Genomic DNA, 27,230 nt, shown 5'->3' with positions numbered 1-27,230 from the left:
GTTGCTGGACTATAGTGCTTCAGAATTAAGAGAATATCCCATTTACTGCAGATTTTTGAGGGTAGAAAATATTGTCATGAGTCCCAACCTGAAATTGGAGATGGCACAGCCCACAATCACTGTTTGAAAACTAAGCCATGCTTGTATAATACTTGATTTTGTAGCAGCCTGTTTTGTATTATTTGCCCTAACTTCAAAGACTAAATGGAAAAATTATTTATCTATATAGCATTTCTGCTTGCTGCTTACCTTCTTGCTATAAATCAGTTATTCCACTTGTAAAAAAAAGGGGGGGATTATTAATCAGATTCTGTTGCCAAGTACTGCTATGCTTGCTTACTTGTCAGTAGTTAAAATAAGTCTGGTTGCTTCATGAGTATATAATGATTGTGCATATTTGAATTTTCTAAATTTTGCAGTCTGAGTAACTGGGATGAATTGATAATATACACAACAGGGATGTGGAATCTATGGCCCAAGAGCCAATATTGTGTCCCCAATTTGGCTTGCCAGGCAATTTCAACTAAACCATGCCCACCTGCTTACAACAGTAAATGGGGTGGCAGGACATGGCTTAATCCTGCAGAAACAGGATTGTGCACCCCAGGCAGCAGGATTTAAAAGGAGATGAGCAATCTTGCTGTAGTCTTATTTGGTGAGGGAGATAAATTTGCCCTTGAGGCAGATTCTGATAAGGAAGGTTTCCCACTTCTATACACCATGCCCAACGCATACAAATGAATGGAGTGCTTGCTTTAGTGTCTGCGGCAGTGGCAGAGATATCACTGTCCTGTAGGCATTTGCATTTGAATGTTGCATGTCTTACCACCAAGTTGTTATGACCTGCCCTGGGACTTTAGGTGAAATGGGTAAGAAATCAAATAATAAACAGTGAATACACATTAAGTTTAGAATTCCTTTATTAAATCCATTTCACAGCCAGAAATTTATCCATTTACCGTTGTGTTCATTTTTACTGCTCTGTTCATTCTTACCTGTGGAATTGCACACACTATTCTGTAGCATTATGAAAATGTACAGCACAACCATGAGTGCCATAGTAGGCAACTTTGTTAAGTCCCCAGCAATGTGGATGGTATCCAACTAACTTAAGTTCACTGGGTCTACTGAGGATGACTGAGAATGGGTATGATGCAGTTGGCTATCACCCTATTTTATATACATGTAAAGTTTTGTTGGAAACCAGAACTGCAAAGGACAGATCAATTGGCATTAGCATAAACTGAGAGGTAGAAGGCTTCGTCACAGCTTTTTGGTGAAGATACTTTTTAACATTACAGTGCTAAAAGATTTTGAAACCTTGGCATCCACATTTGCATGACATATTTAATACTATGTTGCCTCAAATTGGGAATAATTCTCATCTAATTGGCTTTAAGACTTTGTTTCTGCTGATATTTAGTAGATAACTACAGCCAGCTAGAGATCCCATTGCTGCAGCCTCAAAATGTATAGCAATGGGTCACTAATACTAAGACTCATTTAAATCAGCCCAATTATTTGACCCATTGGTATGTAAAAAATATGAATATGGGCAGAAGAGGATAAGCATAGATGCTACCACTGTAGCAGCTGTAAATAACTACTTGGTCTGCTACCTGTAACTTAATATGCTTATATGTTCACATAATAATTTTTACATTTATAAACTGGTAACAATTCATGTATCATTAGCCACACCAGTATTAACTTTATGGCAAAAGTACCGTATGTGACATCTAATACTGTTGAAAAATAGGTTCAAGTTCACAAGAATTATTACCTGGTGGTTCAAAACCTTGCACTATGTTTGAGGTGCATTTCTACACTTATCCCCACATAAGCTGCTTAGCATAATGGGAATTGAATTAATATCTGCATATCAACTTCAGCAGCTGACATGTTGTTTGTGTAGTTTCAAGCAAAAAAAAAAAAACAAACCCAAAACACGTTAACCATGCTAAGTATGGAATATATACACATATGCATGTTCAGAAATCAGTTTGGGGCATCCAGGTTTGCTGGATTACAGCCATAGGAGCCATCTCAGCATGCAAACATGCATGGCATTTTGATGAGCAACTGTTAACTGCTTTAATCAAAGTTTGGAAACTCACACTGTAACCCTTAGCCCATTAACTAGGAACCAAGTTCCACTGCATAATAGGATTTGCTTCTGAGTATGTATTCATAAATCACAGTGCAAGTTTTCCAGCTATTTTTAAGTTGTAAATTTAAATTTTCAAGTTAAAATTTAAAAGTGAAAACTTGCTGTTTTTTAAAAATCACAATAAGGGAAACTGGGCTTTTAGCTGTAAATCAATTTCAGCTACCCTATCCAGTAACCATGAAAACTGGAGCATTCTATCTCCATCCTCTCTCACATATTCAGAACTACAGTATCTAGGGCATAGCTGTCAACTTTTCCCTTTTCCTCCGAGGAATCCTATTCGGAATAAGGGAATTTCCCTTTAAAAAAAAGGGAAATGTTGACAGCTATGAATTCTAGCCTTCTAAATGTTGCTGTATGACAACTCCTGTTAGCTCTAACAATGGAGTATACCGGCTGTAGCTAATGGGAGCGAGACATTGGCAAAGCAACAGGTTGACCACCCCTCGGGTGTATGAGGGGAATGTGCTATTATAGTAAACCTGGTTTGAAACACATTAGATGTGCCTGTGTATAAAAAACTCAAATGTTATTAATTTGTGTGGTAGAATAAAAGCGATTCGCAAAGTCCCCCAAATTGGATATAATGAGTCCTTTTACAAACATACATGCATGTAAGTGGCTACATGGCCTCAAAACTGGTTGCTAATATGCCTAGGCACTTGCAGGGTTCGTGTTATGTAAATAATCCAGAGGGGAAAGCTGGTGCCTTTCAGCACTCTTGAGTTTGTGTTTTTGCAGTTTTGAATTATGAAGGTTAGCTACAACAAACAAACAAACCCTGATCTGAACTTAAAATTAATTCACAAAGTGAGGAAAATTAAAGAATTTGGATGCAATATACATTTTAGATGCCAGTTAATTTTTGTTGAATAAATTTGTTAATTAGTACAAATAAGGCACATGAGTCTTCACTTACACTCATTTTAAAATATTGTCTAAATAACAGCATAGTTTGCCGTAGCAAATATTCCATTTAACTGACATATCCAAGGCAGGACTCAAATACTAAATACACAATTCAATTCATAACTTCATGAATCTTTTTTCTTTTTAAAATATTACCTTTAGGCTAGCAGTCATTAAGACATAGTATCAAGTATTGGTAAATATAAAATCTGAATTTGTTGCAGAAAAAAAATTGCGCAGTATAGATGGCTGAGGAGATTCAGGCAAGTTTTAAGTTATCCACCATCTTAATAAACCAAGTTATTGCAATTTATTGGAGCAAAGAAAAGCATTCTGCTCATATTAAAAAGTCACATACAAATGTTAAAAACTGTTCATTCAAAACAAGCTGGGAAGAAACATCAATCTCCTTTTTTCTTTAGCAGTGTATTGCAGTTCCCCCTGTTTAATGCTGTTAAGACACTGGTGTTACGTTCTAGTTTTCCTTTTATCTTCAAAAAGACTCTTCAGCATGTAAACTTGAACAGCTGACACCACCACCATTATTGCAAGGTTGACCATGGACCAGAAGTTTACCCTGTCAAAGTTGCTTTCTTGTATGTTTCTATCACGAGCTTCAAATGCTTTGAGCAGGGTCTGAATATGGATACTTTTGCTTAGCCTGGACTTCACACTGTTGACCGATTCCTAATAAAGATCAAAACACTAGTTTTAGAAAAATAAAAGAAGCACACAATTCAACACAGCAGACTCATCTACAAAATATAGCAATGACCTTGTGAGCCCCAACTCCTTGACACCGTGCTTAGTTCCAAAGCCTCAAAATGAGAACTTGCATCTGTTACTTCCAAAGCTGAGGTATGTACACTTCCCTTTCTTTTCACACGCTACAGAATTTAGGCTATATATTTAATCAATAATACACTTATCACAATTTAAGGCCACTAGAGATGGTTGTGCAGCTTTCAATAGGGTGATCATTACCAGATAGTAGTAGCAGAAGGGAGAGCAAGTAAATTCCAAGCGTACAGAGCCATTCCATAGCTTTTTTAAAAAGGATTGTAGATACATACCAGAATATCTTCTAGCTTCATATCCAGAAGATCTGTGCCAGTGATATACTTCTTCCAATCTTCCTCTTCATCTCCCATGTTATCCAATATCAGTTCAAAGAAAATCACCTTATCTGACAGAGTGCTGAATGTGTTGTCAAAGCAGAACATATAGTCACCATCCTCTGTCTCCACACTGTAAACACAAAAGACATTACACTTTAATGAGTGCAGGAAGGGAAGAGGGAACAGAAAAATCCCCTCCGGTGAAGTCCCATTCGTACATTTCAGGAATGAAGTCTTAATTACTAAGCTCTTAGAATGCCACTAAAAATGGTTTAACTAACGTTTAATGAAATCATTTAAAAACTTACGTATGGACTCCATCCGATTTCCTCTGTTCAAAAACCAGTGCTTCACCTTTTGGTGATAATAGATGGAAATCAATATCTAAACCTGCCCCATCGAGAACCTGTAAAGTCAACAGCATATATGAGCAAAGTGTAGTATCTGTTGAAAAAGGCAAACCTAAAATGAATCATGTTTAATATTCAAATCTTACTTGAAGACAAATCCACATGAATCTATATGAACACTGAGATGTTATCTAAGATTACTACTATGTATTTTAACTTTTTAGGAAACTATAGATACAGTTGGCAAAAGCAGTTTGTTTAAAGATTTTTTTACCCTGCTCTTTGGCCGAAAAGTATCCCACAGCAGCTTAGAGATCAATAAAAATCAGGACTATCCCTGCCCTCAAGCTTACAATTTAAAAAGCTGTGACACAAAAGGAAAAAGGATGGGGAGGAACAAAATAGCAAACCAGCTGGAATAGAAACATTTTGGGAACATAAGTCAAAAGGAGGTGGGTGATCTTTCAGCAGAGCTGACTGAGAGCTGCTTCCCATTTCTCTATATTGTAATTTTATTCAATGCATTCAGATAGTGCTTGGTACTTCAGTACTCACTTTCAACCACACCACTAAAGAACAAATGGCTGCATTCATAGACAAGATGTTTTAAGAAAGAGTGTCAGTGTACATAAGACCTTACACCTTTGAGTAGCAACTGTGATCTCCAGGAACATTTAACACAGTTTCTAGATTATGGTTTGAAGACCTCTTAATTTTTTTTAATAAACATAACTTGCCTTTGGAAGATATGCTGACAAAAAGGATGAAAAGCAAGTAAAAATAAATGCACTCATTATTATTACAGTGGACGCTCGGGTTGCAAACGTGATCTGTGCGGGATGCACGTTCGCAACCAGCGTCTGCGCACGCGCGGGTTACGATTTGGCGCTTCTGGGCATGTGCAAAGCGCGATTTAGCGCATGCGCGACCACTGAAACCTGGAAGTAACCCGTTCTGAATGCAGCCCTCCATCCTTTTCTATCTGATCCTTGGGCCTCTCTCCATGGCATGCCCCATCCTCACACCCCTAATTTCTACATCCATACATCATGCGCCTTTAAATACCACCACAGGAACATTTACCAGTTGCATTCCATGCAACTAGAGCAGAAATGCTGCTCATTTCCACCTTGTCTCAAACCTTCATTCAGCACTATTTCAACATATTTGGCTTACGTGGCTCTAAATAAATTTCAGAAATCCTCTGTTTGGCTAAGGTCATCAGATCAAGCTCCCAAACCAGTTTGACCCAGCCTTTCATGACATTTATCTAGCCTGTTTCCTCCATGTAAAAAAAGAAAAGAAAAAAGAGAACTGTCATTCTGAAGCTAGAGGGAAGTAATACTCACATGGCTTGCTTTCTAGCACTTCAGAACTATACCCTAATGTTCTGATCCTGCAGGTATATCCAAATATTCAGGTTGGTACTTTGAGGCTAAAAGTGACTTTCATGCCATCCCACCCCATCTTTTATAGTTAAGGTCCCGTTTTACTTCATGACAACAGAAAACACAGCATATGGCTTTCCTCTTACGGACCCAGCATTACTACCTCTACCCGGCTATCGAAAAACAAAATGCAAATTACAATCCGAAGCACGCTTCCCTGGACATAAGCCTCTTTGCATAGTGTTAACAAACACAGGTCTGCATATTGGAGCCCCAAACAATACCTCCCAGGAATGATGGTGGACGGGTATCCTGCCTCGGTGGTTTTAAAGCAGTGGTTGGCTCGCCATCTGTCACGTATGAGATTCTCGCCTTCCGGGGTGGGGGTGGACTTGATGACCCTTGGGGTACCCTTTCCAACTCTATGATTCTATGTGGCTGTGCAGCAAGTAAGGGAGGTTCAGAAAAGGCACACACACTTTTCTGACATGCAGGGCGTTTGTGTGCGTTTCCCCTCGCTTTGCAGGAGGCAACCCCGACTGCAGCCGAGGGAATGGATTTCCCTACGACTCGAACACGCGAGCTGGTCCTCGCCCGGACACGAGATTGCACGCTGGGCGCGGGTGCCCGCGTTCACACGTGCGCTCCTACCCCAAGCAGTTGAGGAAACTCGGAAGGGCGACGGTTCCCTCCCTCACCTGATACTCGATCTCCAGAGAGGCCTCCTTCTGCATGCTCTGAAAGAAGCACTCCTTGCGGCCGGCGGGCAGGGTGAAAGTGAAGTCGCTGTCCAAAGCGGTGGCGAAAGCCGAGGCGCCCGGCGGAAGCAGCAGCAAGAGCAGCGGCAGGAGGGAGGCCAGCAGGCACCGCCGCATCTCCGCCTCCATCGCCGCCGAGCCCTCGACACCCAGGGAGCGAGAAATTCCGGAGGAGACGATACCTCCCCGCCGTCCACTCTCGCTCCCTCGCTCGACTCAGGTCTTCTGAGGCGAAGAACGAGGCTGGGTACCCACAATGCACGGCGCGCCGCAGCTCCGCCTAGGAGAGGAAAGAGCGCGAGGGGAGCGACTTCCCCTCGTTTTGAAAAAAAACGCGTGCCCGCTGCCGCCGACAGGAGGCTCCTCGACACTGCAAGGCACTGCGGGAAATGTAGTTGAGGGCAGGGAAGGAAGCGGAAGGGGCGAAGCGGGGAGGGCGGGGAGGAGAGACTACGGCTCCCGAGAGCTTTAGCGCGGAAGGATTTAAGCAGCCGCTTCGCCGGCAACCGTCTCCTCCCCCCCACCTGTCAGGTTGCGGCCCGCGCAGTTCGAACGCAGGAGAGACGGGTCGCCCTGAGGGCCGCGATTCGGAACGCGCGAAGCAACAGGGCCGCACTGATTGAAAGAGGCGTTTCCTCAGAGAGGGCCTGGTAAGCAAGGGCTGCCGCTCTGGCTGAAGGGATTGAGTCCGGAGCGGAGTGCAGTAGCGAAACGGTTAGGGCTGGTTAAAATGGGGAAACCAAGGGGACGCGCCTTCGCTTTGTGGGACGGCGTGAGGCCTCTATGCTTGAGGGGGAGAGGCGTGGAGGCAGCGTTGCTAAGCAACGCGAAGCGCTCTGGCCTGGAACCCGCGCGGCTGAGGCGGTTCCTTGGAAAAATGCCGCCGCCTGCTAGAGAGAAGGGTGGCCCCTGAGGCGAGAAAGTCAGCCTGCCTCCCGGGGCAGAAGCTGTGCGGGGTTGTTGCTCTCTGGGACTGGCAGGGTGGAGAGCAGCAGCAGCAGCAGGTGGGGGCCGGGGAACCAGATTGAATGACTGTAATAAGTAGGTGAGGGCAGCCTGAGGCTGGTTGGTAGTGATTCTGGACTCCAGCTCCCATGAGCTCCGACCAACGTTGAGTCAGGGGTGATGGGAGTTGCAGTCCAGTAAAACATCAGGAGGGAGAGGCACAGCTTTAGTGCGTCTCAAACTTGGGTCCCCCAGCTGCTGTTGGACTACAGCTCCTATCATGCCTGGTCCCTTGTCCCTGCTCGCTAGCGATGATGGGATTTGGGATTAGAAGTCATCTGAACGCAGCCCTGTTTAGGGAAGCTTTTAATGTTGATGTATTATTGTATTTTAATATTTGGTTGGAAGCCGCCTAGGGTGGCTGGGGAAGCCCAGCCAGATGGGCGGGATATAAATAATAAATTATTATTATTATTATTATTATTATTATTATTGTAGTCCTAACAGCAGCTGGGGATCCATGCTTGAGAAAACGCTGCTAGTAACGGGTCAGCCTAAACCTAGGCAAAGGGGAGTACTGGAATAGCACATCACACATGGCAATGCTTTGCCTTGGAGATGCCGGAAAATACTTTGTAAGGGTCACAGCAGACCGCAGAAGAGCTGGGTATAAGAAATGAGCTGTTCCAGATGGGAAGAGCTGGATTGCTGCAAAAGGCAGCATTGCAGTCGACAAAAGATTGGGTCGCCGTTGGGTAGTAGGGTTGCGGGGAGCCTGTTGTCACCCTGGTGTTCTTGGTCTCCCAACACCTTTGTTTATGGAAATGCACCCTCAAAAATGTCATTTTAAAATTTGGATTTAAAATGCTTTTTTCAGAGGAGCAAGGAGCAGCTAAGCCATGCTGCATTGGCATACAGATCAGCAAGCAAAAAACAAACAAACAAAATCTTACTTGAGTGCTGCTGTGGCTTTCTGCAAAATACAGTTTGCAAATTTGCTTGGTGAATTTAATTCTCACCCTTTGCCTTCTCCCAGAACAGTTCAATTTCCAATGTTTGTGTTTGGAATGCAGAGGCACAAACTACAGTTCCTTTACAAATGAAACATTATAATCTTGTCTGAAGCTTGTTTCCAAATAGTGTTTATGAGGGGGATTTTCTCCCCTGAGGGTTAGCTGTGTTTGTCTGTTGTGACAATACAACAGTGACTTGTGGCACCTGCAAGACTGACAATTTTTATTGTGGGAAAAGTGTTTGCAGACCGCCCTCTTCATCAGATGTCAAAAGTGTAATCTTAAATTGGTGTATATAGACACACTGTGGTGCAAACGGAGAGGTCTGAGGTCTGAAATGAAATGTAAAAAGGGCAGTGGTAATTACGTGAAAGTAAAATAGCCAAAATGACAGTAGACAAAGCAGTATTGGAGGAAGCCTAATTTGCTCTGGCCATTGTGAATGCCAAGAAGGGAAGAGTGTTAGGGAAGTACATGTTCAAGAGGCCAACTCCAAATTTGCAAACTGGTTGCAGGAAGCATTATATCACGATTCTGTCATACTATAAAGCCAAAATCTGAAACAGAGGGCTATTTTCTCTGTCATTTTAAAGGGTTTCTTCTTCAAAAGGTGGAAGGTGCTTTTATTGATATGTTTTTCGTAGTTATCTTTTACATTAGACAAATGTATAATATCAATGGAACGTAACTTATGGACTTCTCATGATCACGATACGGATGAGGAAGACTTGTTTGCAAATGTTGTGTCATTAAGGAGTCAGCTAAAGAAAACGGAAAGAAATTTACAAGACTTAGGAGAAGAGCTTTATGTATCTGTCCAAAGGTAAAACTTACTGTGTTTGTTTACAAATATATTTGCTGCAAATTGTCCTAATTTTGATAGTCTGTTGGAAAAATTGCTGCAAAAATCAAGGGAAGGTGTTGATATTTGTTTTGTTTTCCTCTAGTACGAATTCATATAATTCTGATGACACGCTTGAGATTTTAACAATGGAAGATCTCACTGATCCTTGTGAATTACATAATTGTTCAACTCAATCTTCTCTGAGCAGAATGCCTTGGCATAACAGGGATTCTTCAAGGAAACACAGGAACAAAGTAATTATTCAGAATTTGATGGACGTTTGTTTGTTCTTTCTGACAGTTTGTATATAATATTCTTATGGAGTTAGTTTTATAGGTCAGTTCATAATGTTAATCATAAACAAAATAAGATGAATGAATCACTTTGGTTGGTATTTGTTGCAAATATTGTTCTCTGCCTTCTAGTGTTACTCGCTGTCTTTGGATAAATCCCTGGAAGAAGAAAATGAAATACTAAGGGATAAATTGAATATAGTCCGCGAAAAAAATGCATCCTTGACTTCTCAGAACCATCATCTAATGAATAAAATTGAAACAATAAACTATGAACTGAATCAGTCAAGAGCACGGGTAGGTATTTGAATAAGATAAAATTTTGAGGCATTCTGATTTGCTAAAGATACTGTTCTAATTTAACTTGAGTTAAGGAGCTAGTTCTATATTTGTACACTTGCTTACAGGGTCAGGGGTATGGGGTGACAATCATTAAAACATGTTATGAAAGTAAACCTGTGAGCCATATGCTGAGATCATGAAATTATTACTTCAGGGGTGTTACCCAAAAGTTGTATTGCACAAAGTTAGAAGGCAATTATGCGTATGTGGATTTGCAGCATTATGTATACATGATTGGGAATTGTATGTTACATGTTCATCTCATTCACAGCTTTTATTTTAGGCTTACATTTAAATCTTAGGTATGTGCCTAAGAAATCTGTGAAGCAATAATAACTTGTGAATTTTTACAGTTTGTTTTATAGTATGGCAGTTAAGTGTTGCTTTCCCTGCATAGCAGAAAGGACTGCATATGTTAAGAAATGATAAATAATGTTGCTCAAGCATCATCCACCACCCTAGAAATATTTTAAGCATGTGAAGGCATACTTTGAGCCCTACTGTTTGAGGGAAAGAGCTTCAGATATCCAAATTCTTAGATAACCCCCCTTCCCTCAGGCTTATCAAATACCAGATTTCTAGCTAACATTAGAGTAACACTATCATTTTGGGGGACAGTTGGAATCCTCAGTTTTGGGGAAGAAATGCATAAATATCCTGTTCTCAAATTACTTCCCAACCCCTTCCTAGTAGTTATGTGTGCCTTGGACTATGTAGATAAACAAATTTCAGATCTCTGGCTCATGGTTTTGATAATGAATGTTAGTGAGTGATTACTAATTACTAACAATACTGGGTAGATACAATGAAGTGAGAATAAAATACAGAAAATATTTGCATTCTGGTCAATTACATATAATTGAACAGTATTAATTTAAATGATTGGACTATTTGTAGTTTTCTTTAATTAAAAAACCCCCACAGTATAGCAAAGAGAGCTTTTTGGGAACTAATGAAGGAATAGCCTTCTTCAAAAGAAACTCCTATTCAAGTGGCTGTGTGTGTGACGATGATGTTCAGAAGTCAAGAGGCAACTCATTAATGGATTCTCCTTATTGTATTTATATTTTAGATATCTTTCCTTGAATCTACTTTGAGTACACACTCTGTCAGCATTCCAATGTTAGAAGAACAGATAGCAAGTTTGGAAGCAGAAGTTCAAGCACAAGACAAAGCTCTAAAGTAGTGAACCCTTTGTTTTTTATTTGTTTTTTTCAAATCTTCAGGTTTGGTTCATCCATTTTTTTGGCATGGGTCTCAGATGTACACATGATCCTTTTCCTTGCCACGGGAAGTAATGAGAGAATAGGGCTATATAATGCTTGTTTGAATGTGGTACCCTCATCCTCAAATAGATAGCTTGGCTCACTTATTGCACCTCATAGTGAGGGTGAGTAAAGAGTCTTGGATTTCATTTGATTTATCTCCTAAAAACAGGAGTGTTTATGCTATTATTTTTTCAAATTCGGAAAACTCACAGCAAAATCAGAATTACTTGTACACTTATCTCCTACCTCTGACTTATAATTCTATTGACCTCAGTGAAATTAACTCATTGCAAACAGGGTCATAGTGTTAGGCAGACAAATAGGTCCAGTTAAGACACAATAGTAAACCATGGTTTTTGGCTACACATGGTTTGCAGCTCACCAAAGCCATGATGAGCTGCAGGCTTGTGTACTCTATTCTTCACCTCTTTCACAGTCCAGAGGAGGAGATCAGAAACATCTGTGTTGCTCTGATCATACTTTTTTCTTGTTGTTGTTATTCGAAAAGGTTTCCCCCCATACTTTCCATAGTAGGACATAAAACACCATAATGGCTTAAAAGCATTTGACATAGCATGATAATTTTAGTTGGCTAGTTGGTTAAATTAACATAACAAAAGTCTAAATTGTAATAACTACTCACAAAGCTCCTTGATATTTAATAAATAATACAATGATATTTCCTTAAACCCATTGAATTTAACTATTCTATCATTCTACTCTATCCCACCAAACAACTAAATTGATATTTGTTGTATTTTTATTTCCCCCAATAACTTATGCAGATTGATTGCATCTTGAACTTACTGTTGTTCCAATAGAAGTTAAGTTCTATATTTATTAGTTTTGATCAGGTTTTTCAATTTTTAAAATCTCTTGTTAGGAGGAATAAAGGAGAAAGATCTTGGCTTGCTTGCTTTGGGCAAAATGCTTAGTAAAACTTGTTTGTTCATTCAGGCAAGCACTTGGTATAGCTAACAAGATCCAAACCATCTATCTCCATATATACCCACCAAAATACTGGTTTGAATTTAAAAAACCTGATCTGTAGGATACCTGATTGGCCACTTCTTTCAAATTTGTGTGCTAGAGGAAGGGGGAAATGCTCTCCATTACCTGATTATCTTAACCAGATACGTTCATGTTATTTGTGTGTGTGTACACATGCACACAATTACGCATTCGCATCTATGAGTATTATGTGTTGTTTAAAATGCTGTTTTCTGATTTGTTTTTAGAGAAGCAGAAGATAAATTAGAGGAAAGCCAGAAAAGGCTAATGGAAAAAGAATATTCTTTCCAGAAGCTGAAGGAGGAATATAAAGAAATTAGATTTGATTTAATTGAACAATGCAAACAAGGAAAGAGGTGACAAATTACACAAGAGCTTGATTTTTATTCTGATAGCTTGATGACATATCTCCTTGCTCCAAATTTTTTGTTTTAAGATGCTTTGTCTGATGTTGAACAAAACCCACAACATTCTTTCAGAATTAATTCTAATTAAATAAGAAAAAAATGGAATGACTGGCAGTACAGTGGTACCTCGGGTTACATACGCTTCAGGTTACATACGCTTCAGGTTACAGACTCCGCTAACCCAGAAATAGTGCTTCAGGTTAAGAACTTTGCTTCAGGATGAGAACAGAAATCGTGCTCCAGCGGCGTGGCGGCAGCAGGAGGCCCCATTAGCTAAAGTGGTGCTTCAGGTTAAGAACAGTTTCAGGTTAAGTACAGACCTCCAGAACGAATTAAGTACTTAACCCGAGGTACCACTGTACTGGTACCATGTCATGTAGATGTATATGACTTTTTTTTACCGTTAAACAAATTTTCAGGTTGTTTGCTTTTGGAGGGACGCGGGTGGCGCTTTGGGTAAAACCTCAGCGCCTAGGACTTGCCGATAGCATGGTCGGCGGTTCGAATCCCCGCGGCGGGGTGAGCTCCTGTCTTTCGGTCCCAGTGCCTGCCAACCTAGCAGTTCGAAAGCACCCCCGGGTGCAAGTAGATAAATAGGGACCGCTTACTAGCGGGAAGGTAAACGGCGTTTCCGTGTGCGGCTCTGGCTTGCCAGAGCAGCTTCGTCACGCTGGCCACGTGACCTGGAAGTATCTGCGGACAGCGCTGGCTCCCGGCCTCTAGAGTGAGATGAGCGCACAACCCTAGAGCCTGTCAAGACTGGCCCGTACGGGCAGGGGTACCTTTACCTTTACCTTGCTTTTGGAACAGATTAAAACAACTTCTCAAATTGAATAGAAATAAGTATTTGCAAGAATTCTTTCTCATTTATATTACATTTAGTAAATCCTAGTTTAAGCATTTCAAACCTTGATCCAAAAAAGGCATGAACTGAAATATAGTTGCCTATGCATAGATACATCAAGGCTGTTAAGAGGTCATTTCCTCCTGGAGAGATACCGGAAGTTGTCTGTGGTAGATGAGTGGTATTCAAATAAATAATTGCACAACTGGAACTACTTCACTTGCACAATGGGACTCTCCCCCCTTCCTCTCACAGGCACTGCATGCTATCCCAAAACCTATTCTGGAGGCTTGGTAGACCCCTCCCCAGAACAAATTTAAGAGGTAGGGGGGGAGAGGGGGAAAGACTCCTTGCACAAGCCGAGGTCATTTCACTGGTGCAAGAAGTTACTTAGCACTACTTTTGAGCACACCCCTGTGTGTTTCTACCTCTGCCCTATTCTGCTCCCTATGGGGAGAAGGGAATGACTGAACCAATAGATTCCATATTAATTTGACCATTGAGTCTCCCTTACAGTGCAACATGAATGGATCAGGGAGATATCAAGTTAAAGCGCTCTTCTCCTGGTTTCTTCTTGTGTCAGGAGCAAGGAAGGGACTGCATAAAAGCATGTTCATGAAGCCCAGTCCCAATTTCCAGGAAATAAATCATGTCAGAACAAAACCTTAGAACAGAGGTGGGGAGCCTTTTTTATGTGAATGGCCATTGAGCCATGGGAAAAGTCAGTTGGGTTGGAGCCAGTGGTAGACAGAGACAGAGCCAAAAGTGGGTGGTTTACAAGAATACTTAATTCGTGCTCTGTGTGTGCACAGGAGATGGCAGTCAAGGTGCAATTTGAGTTCCGCTTGCTGCTTTGCCTTTTGTGCCCTCCTGTGTGCCAAGTGAAGCATGCCAGCCAAATTGTTGCTTGGCTTTCAGCCCACTCTTGGCTTCCCAGATGCTATAGGCTGAGGGACAAGTTGTGCCAATGGACAGGCTGAGTGGAGGAGCCCTGAAGGAGTTACGGAGATGAGTGTCCGGCTGTGGCCCAATGTTTACCACATGCAGAACCCAGAGTGGATCAGATGTTGTTGTAGCCAGAGTGTCCCTTTTAATGAAGGAAAAATCATGCTGGATGAAATTGATCAGCAGGGTGAATGTGACCCATAGGCTGTGAGTTCCCCAGCCTTAGACAGAGTAGATCAGGGTTCTTGCAGCGCTCCTTGTTAGCTTTAACTATGTTTGCATATCCCCATTACCTCTATATATCTGTCAGTGCTGTGGAAATAAATTAGCAGTGCATAATTATCATAATTAGAGTTTTATTTTTTCAGTACAATGGTGCCTCGCAAGACGAAAAGAATCCGTTCCGTGGGTCTTTTCGTCTTGCGGGTTTTTCGTCTTGCGAAGCAAGCCCATTGACGGAGTAGCGCTATTAGCGCTATTGGCGATTTAAGGGCTAAAAACGGCTTTTTAAGGGGTGGGGGATTAGCGGTTTTGCTGCTAAAATGCTTTTAGCAGCTTAGCGATTCAAAATAAGGGGTTTTGGAGCAAAAAAAAAATTCAAATTTTTTCGTCATTTTTCGTCTTGCAAAGCAAGCCCATAGGGAAATTCGTCCTGCGAAGCGTCTCTGCAAACGGAAAACCCTTTCGTCTTGCGGGTTTTCCGTCTTGCGAGGCATTCGTCTTGCGGGGCACCACTGTATTACAGGGAGTATTCTCATATTTTAGATGTGATGTATTTCACCTTTAACTTTAGTGGTTGAATCATTTATTGCTTGGAAAATGGTGAAGAAATAAAATGCACCCAGTCTGCTTAATGCATTGCTGTCATTCAGTGAAAGGCATACATGTTTTTCTCAGCGTTCAAACTGGAGAACGCTGTTGTGCTTCATGACATCCAAATGCTTAACTGTTCCTATGAAGGAAATGTTCAGCAAATACTAATTTTGACTGTTAATGCTCCGATGAAATATTTACATCTGTAAACCTTGTCGTGTAAAAAAACTATAATGCCATTTATTAAGGTGCAGTTGAATAAAACTAAAGGCTAAAAGCAAATGTCTGTTACCGTGTGTTGTTTGTTTACAATGTTTTATGTTCCAAAGCTTTGATATCGTGAGTATAATATTATACCATTACTTCACTTGGTTTGTTTAAAACTGACATACCTTTTTCATTTAAAGAACTGAATGTCAAAGAAATGAAGCTTTGTTTAATGCTGAGGAGCTGACAAAAACTTTTAAAAAATACAAAGAGAAAATAAGTGAGAAACTGGAAAAGGTAAGATTTGACTAGAAAATGTCAATCATTTTAATAGTGTTTTATGTGTATTTGTCTCAGTGTCAAGATCATATCTCAGTGCTATGATTATTCATGTTCTTCTAGCATGCTCCTATGTCTTTAACTATAGCCTGACCAGCAGAAATCATCTTTGTGCCAAGAAGAGCATAATTCCCTTAATTTAACCACCAGGTTCACTGTTAAGGGCACAGGAGCACAACCTAGTCCTGGAGGGAAGCAACTCTAGCTAAAACAGCCCATTCAGTTGCATAGGAAGAAATGGTTTTCTTTACACATATTATGAAGTTGTAGTTTTAGATAGCTTGTAACTTTAATTATTGCTGAGCAAATTCAGTGCTGACACAACTTTTTGAGTCTTAGTACCAATAAAATTTGAATCAATACTATGTCATAGCTACAAATGCAAAATTATATTTATAGGCAAAGGCAATCCTGTGCCTGCTCCAGTGATATCTTGGAGGTTGGGGGTGGGGCAAACCCTTCATTTACATCAAATAGCAAAATAGCATCATGCAGCACCTGAAAACCTTTTTGTCCAGGCTTTGGATTATACTAATTCAAATGCGTTGCCAAGATGCCATTCTGATGCAATCAATAGCAAAGTGGCAAAAGGTAAATTATCTGGTTGCTGTTTCCTGACCTGGACAAACACAGAGACCAATTATCTGATCTTTGCACATCTTAGGTTCCAGTTGTAGTTATATAATTTGGGTAGTGGGAACATTGGGACAGAACATTTCTATTCCCTCCCACACCGGTGCAGATTTTCACTGAAGAAGATTCTGAAAACAGGACTGTAGCCTTAACTTTCCCCCTCTAGTAACAGATTAAGTATTGCTGATAGCTGTCTTCTTTTTACTCAGGTTCAGGAAGAAGAGGAAACTTTAGAAAGAAATTTAATGAATTGTGTGAAAGAGAAAGAAAAATTGCACGCAAAATGCAATAGCTATAGAAGTGAGCTTGAAAGCACAAAGGAACAAGTGAGGTAAAACGTTTCACCTTTGACACCTCCACATGGAAAACATTGATACATGATCATTTTTTTAATGGGTATTTGGATCATGAAGTACTCTGACCTTGAGCTAATGGCACAACACTATGTGACCAGCTCAATCCATGTGACAGATGACAAAGCAGCAAAGCTGTAATGTGATTGATTTTTCCAAACAAAGTTTTCTCAACCCATCTCACATTGGGAGGGATCAGTTTGACTGCACAGTGGAACAACTGGATGACTGTTTAGTCCAACAGTCGGCATGTATTTTTATAGAAGTGATTTGTTTTCTCAGTTCTTGTCTGTTCTGCCGCTAGGCAGCAGCCACGAGGCCACTCTCAAGTGCATAATAAGTTTGTCCTGTTGCTTGAGGCAGGAAACATAATCAAGCCATGGAACCTCTGATTGACCCTTCCCTACAGTGACACCTCCCCCCCCCCCAGCTTGATGCTTCCTTTATCTTCCGATAGAAATTATAGGTTTCGGAATTTTAATAAGAAATCACGGATTGTATCCAATGGCGGCTTGATGCTTCCACCAGTGCAGCACAAGGCACCCCATCTTCATATTGTCCTAAAGAATGCAAAAGTCTGGCCTATTTCTCAAAAGCTTTTTTTTTAATCCATTCTGTAAGACAACAAATGCAAAAATAATTGAAACCCCATAGATGTCAACATTTGAAACAAGAAACTGAGACACAGTTTTTCTAGCTTAAAATGGCTTGTGGAAGCTGAACTCAATACTGCTGAAATGCTCCAGCTCGTTATCCACTTCACTTTTTTATTTATACTCAAATTTTCCCTGTGATTTTCATCACCCTATATTTTTGTTTTAAATTTTAGTATTTAAATCCATGGTGTTTGCAGTTAGAAAATATGCAGAATTAAATCCAGAAACATGCTAGCTTTTTTAAAAAAGTAAAGTATTTCTGGTGCAGTAGATTTTCTTGGTTTTTCTCCCCCCGTGAACCTTTCTCCTTTTGTATTTGTTTAGACAATTAACTGAAGAGAATAGTATTGGAAAAGAAAATCTCAGAGGTGTGGAAGCCAAATGTGCTGAATTGGAAGTGCAACTGAAGCACTCTCAGCAGAACATCCTGAAGCTCGAAAACAAACTTCAGGTCCAAGACACAGTGCTTGAAGAAAAGAATACCCTGTTGCATGAAATTGCTAGCTTAAAAGCTCTTGTCGCACAGCAAAATGATCACCTCAAGTTGTATCATCAAGAAATTGAGAATTCAAGAACTGAACTGAAAACCTTAGAAAATATTATTTCCCAGTTGTCTCAAAGTTCACCAAGAGAGGTACAGTAACCTTTTTGTTTCTTGTTACTGTCAGCAGACTAAATATACACTGGATGAAATGCAAAGCCTGTGTGTGCAAGGGAGGAGCACTTCTGTTTATGCGCAGAGGAAGGGGCAAAAATGTATCCTAATGGTAACCTGCCTGTAATTTATGCAAGACATTTCACAGGGACCTCAAACTTGGAAGTGAACTGTGGGAGGATGCAGAGGGCAGCTTCTTAAAGGGGAAGCTTTATAAGCACCTCTGCATACAAGAACATCAGCAGTCCAGTGTTTGTTAAAGTTTTTACAGTTCATTATTGAAGAAGAAGAATACATTTTAAAGGGACCACTGCTTGAACAGAACATTCATCTAAATTCCAAGCACTGAACTGACTATTGCTGTGTTAAAAGAATATAGAGTAACCTGTTTTATTGGATCTTGCACTGGAACAGTGTTCATTGAATTCTACTCTTATTAAAGGTTGTTTCAAGCACTGCAATCTATCCACATAGTAAACACATTGATGTCAGAATTGGTTTGTTAGTTTGGATTTTGGTTATATAGGAAGCGATAATTAAGCAATGACTTATCTCCAGAATAGACCACAATTTCTTCCTTGAGGGAGGGCTGCTGCTGATACTTCCCATACTCATGTTGAGTAACTCTTCTCATTGTCCCCTGAAAGGTTTGCCTCAAAGGAAAAATCCCCACGTTTCTCATTTTTACCTAGCTTTGTGTGCTACACATCCTTCCCTTATTTGAATAAGGCTTCTATAACTCTCAAATAGAGCAGTGCACCCTGAACAAGTTCTTAGGATGCATTACATCAGTGGTTGCAACCGATGCAACTGTCTGAAAAGCCAATCTGCTAATCAAGAGGCAGAGATGATGGAATATCAACCACAATCCCAGTCCCTTGGTCACACAGATATTGATTTATAATCTTGGCATAAGTGCGAAAGCTAATAATGGGGGAAGTAGATAAGAAATGACAATGGTGGAGAAAGCTAAGCAATTTTCTTTTCCCATCTATGTCACATTTTATGTTAATTTTTAAACATCGCCCAAGTTTTTAGTACTGAAAAGTGGCTTGCAATTTGATGGCCTGTTGCGTAACCTTGGGTCTTCACTAGAGTTAAGCACTTTTAATTACTGCCAGGTTCCATGAAAGAGCACGTGCTTAACCCTAACTCTGTTGAGATAAGGAGAATTTAAACATTTTTAGTTTGGGTTGGGTGGTAGAGATTAAAGTTCCTCAAATAATGACCAATTGTGCCATAAACAACCTTTTTGTGTGTCTTTCCCCCCTAAACTTGCAGGCTAGTCATTCCATGCATCATTCTAAAGAAGCATCATGTCCCAATTGCTGTGATTTAAGTAGATCCCTGATAGAAGAGCTAAGGTATTATATTTTAAGCTGAAGTAATTGCGTGCATTCGTAATGAGCGGCAAAAAAGAAAGGAAGAATACAACTGATCTCCTTTCTTTTTCCTAGATTAAAGCTGACAATGAAAGAAGCATTGATTCAGCAATTTCAGGCAGAAACTATGACCAGTAATCCATGTCAAGATCTCTTTGATGAAAGTGAGAGACAAGAATTGAATGGCTTAGAAACTGAACCAGTAAAATTGACAGGAAACCAAACAGGTATGCATACTATAATATACAATAGTTGAAACTGTACAGTTTCTTCTGGTATGGATTGTTGCTTCATAACAATCCGCTGAGCAATAAGAGCATGCAAACCTGCTCCTGTAATTTAAAGATTTTATAAATCAGTACCCTTAGACACTTGTGTTTCTTTTGTGAAGAGAGAAAACACCAACAACTGGAACTTGTCGCTAAGCAGTTTGAAAAGGTCAAGCAAAGATTACATGGACAGTTAGAAGAACTACGTACTAAACTGGAAAAATGTGAAGCTGAAAATTCATTTTTAAAGGAGACCATGGCCCAGCGAACTAGTCAGTTTCAAACAATACAGGATGAACTGTTGGAGAAAGCTGCAAAATCTAGTAGCTTGGAACGAGAAGTAAGTAGAAATGAAGAAGTCTGTATTCTTAGGAGCTCCCTAGAGCCTTATCCAGTGCTGCAGCCATGTGTTTCCTCTTCCTCTCCTGTCCCCTCCAGCCCACTATACACCCTTAAAATCAGCTTTGGAGGGTGCGGAGACCTTCTAGAGATTCTGGAGGTGCATGTTGGAAAACAAGTTCTTTTTATGTTGTGAACTGCCCTGAGATCTACAGATGGAGGGCAGTATACAAATTTAATAGATGATGATGATGATTATGACAACAACAACGATTTTGCTACTGGAACTATAATACTGTAATAACATTTTTTTTATTTGTACTCCACCCATCTGACTGGGTTGTCCCAGCTGCTTTGGGTGGCTTCCAACATATATAAAAAAATAAAACATGACACATTAAAAAGCTTCCCTATACAGGGATGTCTTCTAATGGTTAGAAAGTTACTCTTTTCCTTGGCAACTGATGGAAGGGGGTTCCACAGGGTGGGTGCCACTATCGAAAAGGCCCTCTGCATGTACACGTACAAAGCCTTAGGTACAACCCACCGTTTTTAATTTCATATAGTTCCTACTGTGAAAGGCTATGCTGTTTTTGCAGGAAATGACAGCATACAAATCAATATGGCTAATTTGACCCAACATCCCCCCCCCCAAGTCACTGCAATCAACTGTATGCAACCAGCCATGATCTGGGCTCTCCAATCTCTTGCACCGCCAACAAAAACAACCAACCAATCAACCTATTTATGTGATGCTGAGACAAAACCTCTGCACATACACTATGCAATGGAATGAAAAATCACTAGCTCCCTTCTTTCTCCCACCTCTCTCTCCCCACTTCCCTCCCCAACCTCACAATGCCTATGATAGCAGTGTTCCACACCCAATGTAAACGACCCGTAGAAAGGACTCTGAATTGAAACAGATATGATATACGTACCTTTGTTATCCATGAAAATCTTTTAATAAAAACATTTTTTAAGGCCCTAATCATATTGTGGCACCTCTCTGATTGTTACAGGAAAAGCACCTCTGCAACACCCCAAAGGCTCCATTGTTACAGAAACATGCCTTCTATAAATATCTTTTTCATCAGTAATTCATCTAGAGATCCTATCCTTGGAACATTCCTTCTTTCACAGTGATAGTTCCTCTTGGAATTGGATTGCTGAGGTTGGCACCTGCAATCCAGCTTAGCAGCTAACTAGATGATTAGACAAAGAATGCCCAAAGTACATTGTAGTGTTTGTGGCATAGTCCCACAAGACCCAATGCAGTACAGTAGCAATATATTTGGTTCGCATGTCATGCCAGGGAGCGGGGTGCAATCATTTCATCCATGGTTACTTGATTGTGGGAAATGGAAAATGTCCCGTGAAACAATAGAGCATTACTGGGTGATGAGGTGACTTGTGAATGTGCGTTGCACAAAGTTTTTTCTTTAAGGTGTGGGCAGAAAAAGTTGTATTATCATTGACATTTTATGAAGCGCATGTGACATTCATGGAAACACTTTCAATAATTTCACCATTGTTTATGCTGAAAATCTTTTTTTTAGACTGTGTATTCTCAGTTTATATATTTCTTTGTAGGCAGCAAGGAAATCATCTAGGCTCTCAGCCCTTGAAAAACAGTTGGAAGAAAAGACTCTTGCTTACACAACGGCTGCTGAAAAAAATACTGAGCTGGAACGGGAATTAGTGGTAAAACTCCTATTACCTATTCACAGCTTCTTGGGATGGAAGGAGATGTATTTACATATGTAATGTTATATTAAATACGCCAACAGGCATTAGTGTTTTCAGAGTTTACCTCTAATGTGATTTTTAACAAGCAAATTGTTTTTCCTTAAATGCTTTCAAACAGTTCAGTACAATGCGATTTCTGTTTATACTGTTTTTTAGCTGCACTTTGGTTTGTAATATGACATAACGTGGCACTGAAAGATCCATATAATTTTCCACTGAAGCATTAATTTATGCAGCTCAATAATGAGGTTGTTTTTCCTAGGAAGTGAATGCTCAGCTTCACAGCTTAGAAAGAAACTTCAATGAGGAACATGGGCACTTAGCCACAGTGCTTAAAAAAACAAAGATGATTCATCACGAGCATCAGAAAGAATTGGAAAAGCAGATTGAATTGGTAAGCTTCTAATTTATATAGTATTTCCCCCCCCAGTTCCTAAATATTTTGGTGATCTCTTAATAAAAGATTCAGTGTCTCTCCCATGCTGCCTTTGTGCTCGATGCATAAATATAAGATCAGTCACATGTAAGAGGCCACTTGAAATTTAAGTGTAAGGAAGTTGCTTCAGGTGGCAAGTTGCTTCTGAGAGTTAGCTCAGATTTTGCCCTGGTGTTCTTTCCAGCTACAAAAATAATTCTGAAGCAGCAATAGGCTGCGGACATTGAGCTGGGTGAAGGGAAAGCCTTCCCAAAAATGTTCATAAAGTCACAAACCTACTTCCATTGATGGATAATTTGTTATCTCCCCTGCACTTTCAAGAAGCAACTCCATCAAAAAATGAAAATGTCAGGGAGGACTTTCAGCTCTCTCCCTAAATTCAGCATACCACAGAACTTATAGCTGCAGAACATTCTTTAGTAAGTACCTCCAGACATATAGTTTTACTCAGAGTAGACTTATTGAAATTAATGAACATGGCTTGGTTAGGCCCATTAGTTTCAACAGGTCTACTCAAAATAAAACTTACTTGAATGCCACCCATAAATATATTGTTGGCGACCCTGTTATAATGAGTATCATGTCAATGTAGCCAATAAATGTAACCAGTTGTTGCAGCTATATTATTTGTCATTCTCTAACAAATACTTTATAGGGACGCGGGTGGAACTGTGGGTTAAACCACAGAGCCTAGGACTTGCTGATCAGAAGGTCAGCGGTTCGAATCCCCGTGACGGGGTGAGCTCCCGTTGCTCGGTCCCAGCTCCTGCCAACCTAGCAGTTCGAAAGCATGTCAAAGTTCAAGTAGATAAATAGGTACCGCTCCGGCGGGAGGGTAAACGGCGTTTCCGTGCGCTGCTCTGGTTCACCAGAATTGGCTTAGTCATGCTGGCCACATGACCCGGAAGCTGTACGCCGGCTTCCTCGGCCAATAAAGTGAGATGAGCTCCGCAACCCCAGAGTCGGCCACGACTGGACCTAATGGTCAGGGGTCCCTTTACCTTTAACAAATACTTTATGGGTCAGTAACTAATTCTTCTTTTTAATAGCTTGAGTCTCGACTAGAAACGAGATGCCAGCAATTCCATGAGCAGGAGAACACAATGTCACTTTTACAGCAAGATATCTTATGTAAACAACGTCAGATTGAATCACTAGATCTACTGCTAATAGAAAGCAAAGAGGTATTTTTTATTTTTATTGTGCAGGTTGCTTGCAAAATACCCGGGGTTTTTTTTTTTTCATATGGTCATTCCCGGTGCTGTGTGTTGTTGCTTCAGAAAGTGCTGCTGGCATGCTCTGTGACAGCAGCAAAATCTTAACATTTCCTCAGGGAGGGGAGATAAGTTTACACAGTCCTTGCACAGGGCTGCTTCTGTCAGGATTTATTAGTTCCATCACTCCTGTTGAGTTTATTTTTCTTAGTGGACTAGTATTTTTTAAAAGTGAACGGTAAAATCATGTTTTAAGGTGGTATGTTTTCTTCTTTTGATGCTGTATTCAAACAGGAAATGGAAAATCAGAAAAGCAAGAAAGAGGAAGCAATAAGGATATTACAGAGCCAATTTACTGAGGAAACAATCAAGGTATGTACACTTCCTTTTCTTTTTTGACTTCTTGTGACTTCTCATGTCTTGCAATATTTTATTTCATAAAATTTATACACCTCTGATCCTAAAAAAACCCTCAAAATGATTTACAAGAAGTTTAAGCAATAAAATCAAGAAAAGTTTGCTACTGCATTTTGAAACCAGCAAAAGTTAACATACAAACAGATTAAAATTGACTTATTAATTTAATTAGCTTCTTAAGCATCTTGGTAGGCTTTCTGTTCCTTTCTTTGATCAAAACATTAGAATATTTATACTGAAGGCTCTCTTTCCCATCATTTATTCTCCTTATTTCATTATGAAAGCGAAGAATTTAAGAGTGAGTACCTTAAAATGATTTTTTCTTAGGCACCAAAGTAACGTTTGAGCTATTTAAATTTGTAAAGAAAAACCCTTTGTGATTCTATGTTTATACTTATATCTGTTATGGTTTATTAAACTAATCCTTAATTTTATTATTTATATAGCATGATCACAGTACAAAACACTTTACATGCTAACAATCATCACAGACAGGCCTCTGCCCCGAAGAGCTTACAATCTAGATTTTGAGTCATGGAGCTGGCAACAAAAAATGGGGAGGGAAGAAAGGCAAGGGTGATTAAGAATCAATATGAACAAATCTACACATACACTTATTTTCTTTATTGGTGAGGGCTAAATAGCCAATAGGGTTCTTGAGGAAAGATGGATTTAAGGATGAATTTGAAAGAAGAGACAGAGGTAGCACCATGTCGATCAGGGAGAGAGTTCCAAACATAATCACATGATACTTTAAAATGAAGTTTGCCCCATTCCCCACAACCAAGAGAAAAGTATGTTTGAAGGAGAGAATGAGACATCCTATAACATTCTGTCTGTATAACCTACAGACAAGAATCACAACATTAGGGTTCTTGTAATTTTAATTTATTGCATTGATGAGATTATGCCAGGGTTATTTTTGAGTCCCTGGAATACTGCACTGTGAAAAGCTACTCCTGATGAATTCCTTCTGCTGCAAAGCTATTAGAGGTGCAGGTGAGCTACAGCTGAAATGTTTCTCTATCTCCGAGGTATAATAAATTAATAAGTACTGCACCACATTCAACTTTAATTTGGTGAAAAACATTTGTGGCAAATACTCTCTTACGGCTTCATTTTAAAATGTTGTGCTGTTCAAAGATATGCTCAGATATTGTAAACTGGTTTACATTTCTGCCAGTTTATTAACTAAAACTACATTGGCTTTGTACCCATAACAAAAAGTAGCATATTTTATTGCAATTTTAGGTTCTGAGGGTGTTCTTTCCCAAATTTTATCTCCCTTTGATTCTCATTAGGTCAGACAGCTACAAGCAGCGCTAGATGACTGCAAGGAAGATCTCGCGGTATATTTAAGTAATCTTGAAGAAAGTAAAGTGTTATTTGAAAAACAGCTGGCGAAGAAAAATGACGAGGTAAACTTTTTTGATGCCTACGTCATTAATGCCTACATTAGAGCATTAATGTGTGCATGGGCCATTTTTATGTGAGCACATTTGTGCAGGTTTATCCACCTGTGGGTGCTTTCAATTTTAGGTTTCCAAAATCTGTCATAATGTTTCTCATTCAAATTAGTGAGAGGTGCTTGCTGGGTTGTATTCATGCTATCTGCTGTTTCTTCCCCTCGCTCAGTACTTTCCCACCCTCTGCGAGTTCAGGAAACCAGAGGTCCATTATGAGTGTGCACATGGGTATTTGTTTATGCACAAGACAAAGACATTGCTCTTAGATTGTTAACAACTTAGTGTTCTTCTGGACATTTTAACTGCGACTCCCCTTTCAGATGGTTCTGATTATGTTAATGTTTTGCAGAGGAGGTGGGGGTGCTTTGCTTCTTAGAATTGTACATTACAATTTGTTTAGTTTTAATTGTTGTGTTTTATATATTGTGTTTTTATATATCGTAAGTCCTCTCAAAACTATTTTAGTTGTAAGTGTATAATAAATTTACACACACACACACACACACACACACACACATTATATTTATATCCCGCCTAAAGGTGGCAGACATGTAGTTGGCCATAATCATGGTAGCTCCATGTGGTGGCATTTGAATCTTTGTTCAGAAAAAAGCTTAACTTGAGAATTGCCTTAATTGCGGTAAATATTTTACTCGTAGGACATGTAAGGAAATACAGAAGCATTAAAATCTTCAGTGTGGCTTAGGATAGAAAATGTGCCAGCAGTATGCAGATATAATAATTTAGGATGGTTTATTTTAAAATATAAGTAGGTTTTCCCCAAAGTTACTCCTTTTTTTTTAGATAGAAGCATATTTTTAAATATAGACTATACTATGTGAATTTGATTTTATATTATAATGAAATTATGTGATGATACGTGTTTTAGTAGTAACTTATGTATGTTGTCAGGCTGCTCTCCTATGAATGATGAAATGGGAGCAAGCTGAGAATGTATCCCAAAGTTAATACTTCATCGTTTTTATTTGTTTCCAGATACAGCGGTTGCACAAAGAAATAAAGTTGAAAAATAACAATCTTCAGTCAACTAGTGAACAAAACTTCATTCTGCAGCAAACACTGCAGCAGCAGCAGCAAATGTTAAACCAGGAAACCATTAGGAATTGTGAATTAGAAGACAGCCAAATTAAGCTCCAGCAGCAGGTACATCATGATCAGTAAAGGATTTATATTGTCCATGTTACTATTTGAAACACTTTCATGTATCATGTATATTTGGGAAACAAAATTATGTTATGACATATGCTGCTCTTGAAAGTGCTTTCTCTATCAAAATAGTTTCCTATGAAGTGTGAGGGGCTACTGTTTGAGGAACACGTGCCTAAAGCCCTGTTGGCCATATAGAATTAGTTTGTTTATTTGGATATTTGCCACTGGATGTGGTCTATAAAGGCACAAGTGCAGCATAGGTCTGTACGCATTATATCCTGCAGTCAGATTTGCAAAATTCACGTATACAGGATTAGGCAAATGGCACAACTTTTTATTTCTGAAGTTTGTAAGAGCTTATTTGCATACTAATAGCCTGTTGCTATAGTTACAGTACAATCTTACGCATGATTATTTAGAACTCCCACTGTGTTCGTTAGAGCTTATTCCTTGGTTAAGGGTTTTTAGGAATGTGCAAATATGCACTTCCCTGCTTTACTTTCATTTTGTTTGAGTGATGTTTTATA

The 27,230-nt window shown here is 39.8% G+C and overlaps 2 protein-coding genes across 2 annotated transcripts in view; one reads left to right on the top strand and one right to left on the bottom strand.

The window, feature by feature from the left end:
• Positions 1–902: 902 nt before the first annotated feature.
• On the bottom strand, positions 903–6,822 carry TMED5 (transmembrane p24 trafficking protein 5; the record flags this gene model as incomplete). Its single annotated transcript, XM_083445099.1, has 4 exons — positions 903–3,766; positions 4,153–4,327; positions 4,506–4,603; positions 6,634–6,822. The coding sequence occupies 4 exons, from the start codon at positions 6,820–6,822 to the stop codon at positions 3,548–3,550; spliced, it is 681 nt and encodes a 226-aa protein (XP_083301225.1). The 3' UTR covers positions 903–3,547.
• Positions 6,823–7,209: 387 nt separating this feature from the next.
• Positions 7,210–27,230, top strand: part of CCDC18 (coiled-coil domain containing 18) — a 29,331-nt gene continuing 9,310 nt past the window's right edge. The window contains exons 1-18 of the mRNA XM_083444804.1: positions 7,210–7,343; positions 9,296–9,474; positions 9,599–9,749; positions 9,921–10,085; positions 11,203–11,312; positions 12,637–12,765; positions 15,826–15,922; positions 16,807–16,928; positions 17,931–18,240; positions 19,543–19,625; positions 19,719–19,870; positions 20,035–20,252; positions 21,845–21,955; positions 22,263–22,394; positions 23,486–23,620; positions 23,945–24,022; positions 25,369–25,485; positions 26,530–26,697. Of these exons, the coding sequence (XP_083300930.1) occupies positions 9,329–9,474; positions 9,599–9,749; positions 9,921–10,085; positions 11,203–11,312; positions 12,637–12,765; positions 15,826–15,922; positions 16,807–16,928; positions 17,931–18,240; positions 19,543–19,625; positions 19,719–19,870; positions 20,035–20,252; positions 21,845–21,955; positions 22,263–22,394; positions 23,486–23,620; positions 23,945–24,022; positions 25,369–25,485; positions 26,530–26,697 (2,424 nt within the window). The 5' untranslated portion in view covers positions 7,210–7,343; positions 9,296–9,328. The remainder of the gene's footprint in view (positions 7,344–9,295; positions 9,475–9,598; positions 9,750–9,920; positions 10,086–11,202; positions 11,313–12,636; positions 12,766–15,825; positions 15,923–16,806; positions 16,929–17,930; positions 18,241–19,542; positions 19,626–19,718; positions 19,871–20,034; positions 20,253–21,844; positions 21,956–22,262; positions 22,395–23,485; positions 23,621–23,944; positions 24,023–25,368; positions 25,486–26,529; positions 26,698–27,230) is intronic.

Source organism: Podarcis tiliguerta (assembly GCF_965153285.1).
Source record: "Podarcis tiliguerta genome assembly, chromosome: 6".
Classification (NCBI taxonomy): Eukaryota; Metazoa; Chordata; class Lepidosauria; order Squamata; family Lacertidae; genus Podarcis; species Podarcis tiliguerta.
Note: the sequence above shows the minus strand (reverse complement) of the source record. Positions and strands in the feature narration are given on the sequence as shown.